The sequence below is a fragment of the Rutilus rutilus genome (genome assembly GCF_951802725.1).
Source record: "Rutilus rutilus genome assembly, chromosome: 17".
NCBI classification, from domain to species: domain Eukaryota; kingdom Metazoa; phylum Chordata; class Actinopteri; order Cypriniformes; family Leuciscidae; genus Rutilus; species Rutilus rutilus.
The window spans coordinates 37,262,148-37,269,647 of record NC_140230.1 but is presented as its reverse complement, the minus strand read 5'-3'; the positions used below and the strand labels follow the sequence as shown (position 1 = coordinate 37,269,647).

The window sequence follows — 7,500 nt, the reverse complement described above, 5'->3', positions numbered from 1 at the left end:
ACATGCACATCCATTTGCTCATATTATAAATAAATGTTTGCATCAGAATCAGGATATTGATGACTATCCCTCAGTGTTGTGTAGAGGTTAGTGTGTCACGGCCAGCGCCGGGCGTCACCAACAGATGCCATCATGTTCAGTGTTTAATCTTACATAATCTGAGGCAACAGAGCGCAAGATTATTGTGATTTTTGGCTCGACACAAAGAGCGAGAATGTGTCAGCAAGAGGCTGTTGTGTAGACGTGAAGAAGACATGTTCTGTGTGTCTCTGTCTAGACTGCACAACACAATCCCTGTTCTGTTCCCCAGCATTAGTCCAGCACTGCCTTATACAGTATGCTTTACTGTAGTGTGTTTTAAATCTGATGCTTTGTTCTGAAATAATCAGAAACATCATTTAAAGTCCCCCTGTAGTCAATAACTATATCCCTTAAAACTCATCTCTGATCACCAAAATGACATATTTAAACGGTTTCTCCTTGAAAACAAATTTTTCATGCCTTAAAATATCTTGAATGTAACTCGACACCTTTGTCTCATTTAGTATGCGCGGTTCTATGAATATGCAAATGAGCCCCACCTCCACTCACTCACTCACTCAGCTCAGAGATCCACTGGTTGACGATCACACGTTGCTCTGATTGGTTACAAGGTAGTTTGTGACGTCAGAAACACCAGCGATTTCAAAGCGTGTGTTTGAGACTGTCTTTGGTTCACTGCAGTTTTAAGGAGGAAATACTCAGCAATGGTGTCGACTTATGAACTTACACATGGTTTGTCTTAAAGCAGATTAAAAACACCACACAGACACATAAACAACATTAAAAGCTGGATTTTCACCACAGGGGGACTTTAAAAGGTATAAGTACAGATTGCTGCTGCAGATGTCGCCAGTGTGATGAATTAGTTTGACCTTCCCTGTGACCCCATTAACTGCCCCATAATCCCATGCGTTACCCTCTGCAGCTACTGCCTCCATCACAGGGGCTGGACTCGGTTCCACTGGAGTTGGTTCTGGAGCTGGAGTTGGTTCTAGAGCTGGGCTTGGTTCCACTGGAGTGGGTTCTGGAGCTGGAGTGGGTTCTAGAGCTGGGCTTGGTTCCACTAGAGCGGGTTCTGGAGATGCGGTTGGTTCTAGAGCTGGAGCGGGTTCTGGAGCTGGAGCTGGAGTTGGTTCTAGAGCTGGGCTTGGTTCCTCTGGAGTTGGTTCCTCTGGAGTTGGTTCTAGAGCTGGGCTTGGTTCCACTGCAGTGGGTTCTGGAGTTGGTTCTGGAGCTGGGCTTGGTTCCACTAGAGTTGCTTCTGGAGCTGGAGTTGGTTCTAGAGCTGGGCTTGGTTCCACTGAAGTGGGTTCTGGAGCTGGAATTGGGTCTAGAGCAGGGCTTGGTTCCACTGGAGTGGGTTCTGGAGTTGGTTCTAGAGCTAGGCTTGGTTCCACTGTAGTGGGTTCTGGAGCCAGAGTTGGTTCTAGAGCTGGGCTTGGTTCCACTGGAGTGGGTTCTGGAGCTGGAGTTGGTTCTAGAGCAGGGCTTGGTTTCACTGGAGTGGGTTCTGGAGCTGGAGTTGATTCTAGCGCAGGGCTTTGTTCCACCGGAGTTGGCTCTAGAGCTGGGCTTGGTTCCACCGGTGCGGGTTCTGGAGCTGGAGTTGGTTCTAGAGCAGGGCTTGGTTCCACTGGAGTGGGTTCTGGAGCTGGAGTTGGTTCTAGCGCAGGGCTTGGTTCCACTGGAGTGGGTTCTGGAGCTGGAGTTGGTTTTAGCGCAGGGCTAGGTTCCACTGGAGTGGATTCTGGAGCTGGAGTTGGTTCTAGAGCAGGGCTTGGTTCCACTGGGACGTCTGATGGGAATTCTGGAGCTGATGTTAGCTCAGCTGGCTTGGGTTCTGGAGTGGGAGTGAACTGAACTGGTGTGAGATCTGATGTTGGTTCCAGAGCTAGACTGCTTTCTGTAGCTGTAGTGACAACGAGTTCTAAGACAGCAAGAACATCTGCTGGTTCTATGGCCTCCAGAGCAGCATCACTGCTGCTGACTGCTGTCTGCTCGGGTTTCCAGTCCTGGTTCTCCGTCTCCGCCGGTCCCGGGCTCATCTCCTCCAGAACACTGCTCTGAACCGGCAACTGCATCTGGTCTGAGATGGTCTCACTGACTTCTGCTACAATCCCATTACCATTGACTGGCAAAAGAACACAAGCAGAGGGGAAATAAAGTTTATTAACATGCATTAAACATGCAAACATAATCGTTTGTCATCAGAATAAATTATTTCTTTTAGTTACGAAATGTAAATAAGCCAAAGAGTTCTCCATATTCTTGACCCATTATATAAACTGTGCCTAGAGCAAGTGGGGTAAATGAAAAATGAACTCTCAGATCACATAGATCTGAAAATACTCTTTGATTGAATGCTTCAGTTTTTCAGCTCATGCCTCAAAGCAAAGCCCTGAGTAACTAAAGACGGTATCAGGCATCAAAAATCATATTCCAGTCAAATCCATTTATTTGTCTGTAATCTGAACAGATAATAGGGTGAACACACGAGCCTCTATCAGAGGTGACTGTCTTGTCCCAAAGTACAAGACCTCTTTTGGTCAGTCTGCATTCTCTGCAAAGGGACCAAAACTCTGGAATGCTTTACCTACTAATGTAAAACTAGAGACAGATGGCAATGCTTTTAACAGAGGACTTAAACAACGGCTAAAAACAAAACAACAGTGCTCGCATGAATAACCTTCTATTGAGATATTTTCTGATTATGATGCCTTTGCTTTATAACTTATAATATTTTCTTTATCCTTTTTTGTTGGTATTGTTATTATTACTTTGCTATCAGTATTGTTATTGTATTCTTTTCTAAAAGCCTCCCGTGGACAGGTGTTGAAAGTTAGCATGTGTGCTAAAACACCCAAGCAAATGCATATGGTTAGTCCAATGTAATTGTAATGTCCATGTCAAATAAAAAATTTTTATAATAATTACCCACACCCCAAATGTAACTTTTACATTTTTTTATGGCTTTAGCTGAACTCAGAAACGCATACTGTAACAAGGAGTAAATAATTATAAAAAAAACACACATTCCTGCCTCACTTTAATGGTTAATATTTATCTTTCTCCAAAGACTAATGAAGCATCATGGAAGACGCTCTCATGGAAACCCAACAGAAACAGCCCGAGTCTTTCCATCTGAACCGCATATTGAGTGTTTACGGTTCTCTCTTATTCTTCAGTCCGTCAGTCTCCACAGTTGTTTTTTAACAACCAGTGTTTATCTTGCTTCATCTGACTGGTTTGATAATTACATTATATACAGATTATGCATCACAGACATTAGAACACAATTAAAGATCATTTCACGAGTTCCTTTGCCCATATAATCTTGCTGTACGCAGTGGAGGGGCTCGAGGAAGCAGCTTCAACTCGAGCTGGGATATACCCCCCAAAAAGTGCAAATTAGATTAGGACAGCAAGCTGGAAAAGACACGGTCAAACCGGTGGCGGTAGTTCCAGTGGAAGATTCAGTTTTAAGTATGGTAGACCCCCCACGAAAAAAGACATGAAAGCTCTCGTTTTAGACGAAGGGGAGGGCCCACACTGCGATTCGAATGGGAGAGCCCGCATTGCATCCGGATGTGAGAGTTTGGTGGGCTTGTCTGATGTGGAAGAGGTTTGATCTCACGTAGGTTTTGAAGGTGTGGGAGGTCCACCATCCTAGCATTTTAATCTGATTTTCTGATAGGCCTTTCTGGGCAGCTGTGGTGGCTGCTCCTATGCGGAAAGAGTGGGATTAAAAATTGTTGGGTGGGGATGCCTGAGCTGGTGAGGACGCTTTTTAGTTTCTTCTGAAACCAGTGTCTGGACACTGGGCAGTTATTCTCGTCAACACACAGAGGGTTCGAGAGGAGTGTTGATCTGTGAGTTAGGAAGGCGACGAGGGACTGGTCAGGCTGGATGGGTGTTGGCAGATTGAAAATGAAGTCTGAAAATCGAATCATGTCATGGTTTAAAATGTGAAGATCTGAGAAGGTTAGATGGATAGCTGGGTTGAAAGTGGAATTGATTGTGAGTTCTGAAACTCGAAGGAAGCCAAAAAATGCTAAATTGAACATAGCGTCTAGAGGTCTGGTCGTGTTTGGAGAGAAGAGACCAGAGCGGAGGGTAGTCAGACATTTAACTAGGAGGTCGATAGTTAGGTTGCCTGGTATCGGGTTTGGTAGAGTGAGTTTGATACGAAGAGATGTCTGGAGATTTGAGATAGCAGGGCACTGGTGGCCGTGGATGAGTTTAAACAAGAAGTGTAAACCACTGAGGTAGACTTTAATGGATGCTGGCTGGATGGATTTTGTACTTTTCAGGTGGGAAATAAAATAAGTAATTGAGAGGAGGGAAAAATCTGGGAAAGCTATAATATAGACTATGTGGAAGTTTCTAAAGCTGTCCAGTAAGATGGAGAAGATGTAATGTGTGAATATGACGGAGAGGGTCTACAGGAATATGAGCTCTGGAAAGGGAGGCACTGGTGTCGGGTTAGGGTCTGCTTCTGAAGCCAATGTTTCAAATTTCTGGAAAAGAAAACGAGAAAGGGTGCCAGTGATTTGGTTTTTATGGCTTGGAATATGTTCAGTTTTCACACTGAGTCGGTTACAGGCGGATATCCACATGAGGCGTCTCAGCAGTGGCAGGATTTCTGGAGCATGAGAACAGCTGACGTCCAGCGCACTCGAGCCGTGGATCACAGTCCGAGGAGGAGAGACCTGGTCTAGGTTGAGGAGGAAAAGCAGGCGTCTCTGGGACGGGAAATGCTGGAGCTCCGGGAGATCCGACATGTTTCGGTAACGGAAACGACTGGATGATGTAAAAGAAGCTGATGCCAGAGCAAGGTGAGCGGCTGCTTATACACTCTGGCGGTTAAATGATGGGCTCCTCCTGAAGTTACCATGTGAACTTCACTTCTTCCGCTGACAGAGACTCTCAGTGTGATGAGAATGCAAATAAATGAAAGCTGAATGATAAAACAATCTCTGTTTTCAAAAACTCTATAGACAGGGATCTTCAGTAATCCTGAGTTATAGTTTTTTATTGTGTGTGTGTGTGTGTGTGTGTGTGTGTGTGTGTGAGAGAGAGCATCACACACGCCTGCAGGTTCTTCCCCGTTCTGAACTCATTTCCTCAAGAAAAAGTAATTTCCTGAAGGTCAGCGGCGCTGAGGAGAGACAGCAGCGACACACAACATCAGACACACAACCTCAGACAGCAGCGACACACAACATCAGACACGCAACATCAGACACACAACATCAGACACACAACCTCAGACACGCAACCTCAGACACGCAACCTCAGACACGCAACCTCAGACACGCAACCTCAGACACACAACCTCAGACAGCAGCGACACATCAGACACACAACCTCAGACACACAACCTCATACACACAACCTCAGACACACAACCTCAGACACGCAACCTCAGACACGCAACATCAGACACGCAACATCAGACACGCAACATCAGACAAGCAGCCTCAGACACACAACATCAGACACGCAACCTCATACACACAACCTCATACACACAACCTCAGACACGCAACCTCAGACACGCAACATCAGACACGCAACATCAGACACGCAACATCAGACACACAACATCAGACAGCAGCGACACACAACATCAGACACGCAACCTCAGACACGCAACATCAGACACGCAACATCAGACACGCAACATCAGACACGCAACAGACAAGCAGCCTCAGACACACAACATCAGACACACAACATCAGACAGCAGCGACACACAACATCAGACACACAACATCAGACAGCAGCGACACACAACATCAGACACACAACCTCATACACACATCATACACACAACATCAGACACAACATCAGACACAACATCAGACACACAACCTCAGACACACAACCTCAGACACACAACATCAGACAGCAGCGACACAACATCAGACACGCAACATCAGACACACAACATCAGACACACAACATCAGACACACAACATCAGACAGCAGCGACACAACCTCAGACACACAACATCAGACAGCAGCGACACACAACATCAGACACACAACCTCAGACACGCAACCTCAGACACGCAACCTCAGACACGCAACCTCAGACACGCAACCTCAGACACGCAACCTCAGACACGCAACCTCAGACACGCAACCTCAGACAGCAGCGACACACAACATCAGACACGCAACATCAGACACACAACCTCAGACACACAACCTCAGACAGCAACGACACACATCAGACACGCAACATCAGACACACAATCTCAGACAGCAGCGACACACAACATCAGACACGCAACCTCAGACATACAACATCAGACACGCAACATCAGACACACAACCTCAGACACACAATCTCAGACAGCAGCGACACACAACATCAGACACGCAAGATCAGACACGCAACCTCAGACACGCAACCTCAGACACGCAACCTCAGACAGCAGCGACACACAACATCAGCCAAAGAAGACAGACTCACTACAGACAGTGTGTGTGAGTGAGTGTGTGTGTCTCTGTCCATGTGTGGAAACAGACAGTAACAGTGTTCGTTTGGACTGATCTCACGGGTGACGACTCTCTCATTAAGAGTTTATGTTCTTTTATTCTCATGTTTTCCCTCATTATTCATTTTTAAATGAAGCTTCTTGACTTGCTGAACTCTAAACTCAAACCCTCTCCTCCATCAAAACTGTTCACTTGCTAAACATTAACCATAAACATAATCATGATCAGGAGACAAGTTATGATCCAGGATCATGAGAAAAACTCACAACATAAACACTGGCCATCTTAAAGTGCGAGTGTGTGTGTGTGTGTGTGTGTGTATTTTACATTTGACACAAACCCTATGAGAGAAAACCAGCCCAGATAAACACACAGTAAACAATGAAACATCATGATCATGCTCAGAGTTTCTGCTCCGGCTGATAAACAGGGTGAAGCTGATCTTCTCACGGACCGAGTCACTGTCTGTGTGTGTGTGTGTGTGTGTCTCTGTCTCTCAATGGAAGCGCCGAGGTGAACATGATCTGGAAACACAGCGACTGGTCGGACCAGAGGAACAGAGCGACGCCCGGGGCCGAACGAGTCCTGACCGGGTCTGAGCTGTCTGTGCTGATCACTGTCATCTGTGTCTGTGTGTGTGTGTGTGTGTTTGTGTGTGTGAGAGAGAAAGAGAGAGAGAGAGAATGTGTGTGTGTGCGTGCGTGCGTGTGGGTGTGTGAGAGAGAGCAAGAATGTGTGTGTGTGTGTGTGTGTGTGTGTGTGTGTGTGAATGAGTGAGTGTGTGTATGAGTGTTGTGTGGGTGTGTGAATGTGTGTGTGAGTGTGTGCGTGTGTGCGTGTGTGTGAGTGAGTGAGTGAGTGAGTGAGTGAGTGTAAGAATGTGTGTGTGTGTGTGTGTGTGTGTGTGTGTGTGTGTGTGTGTGTGTGTGTGTGTGTGTGAATGAGTGTGTA

The 7,500-nt window shown here is 46.2% G+C and overlaps 1 protein-coding gene across 1 annotated transcript in view; it reads right to left on the bottom strand.

Annotated features, from left to right (window-relative positions):
• LOC311275638 (uncharacterized protein) overlaps positions 1-7,500 on the bottom strand; it is a 10,141-nt gene that overhangs the window by 1,849 nt on the left and 792 nt on the right. The window contains exon 2 of the mRNA XM_084384781.1: positions 959-2,173. Coding sequence (XP_084240907.1) covers positions 959-2,173 — 1,215 coding nt within the window. The remainder of the gene's footprint in view (positions 1-958; positions 2,174-7,500) is intronic.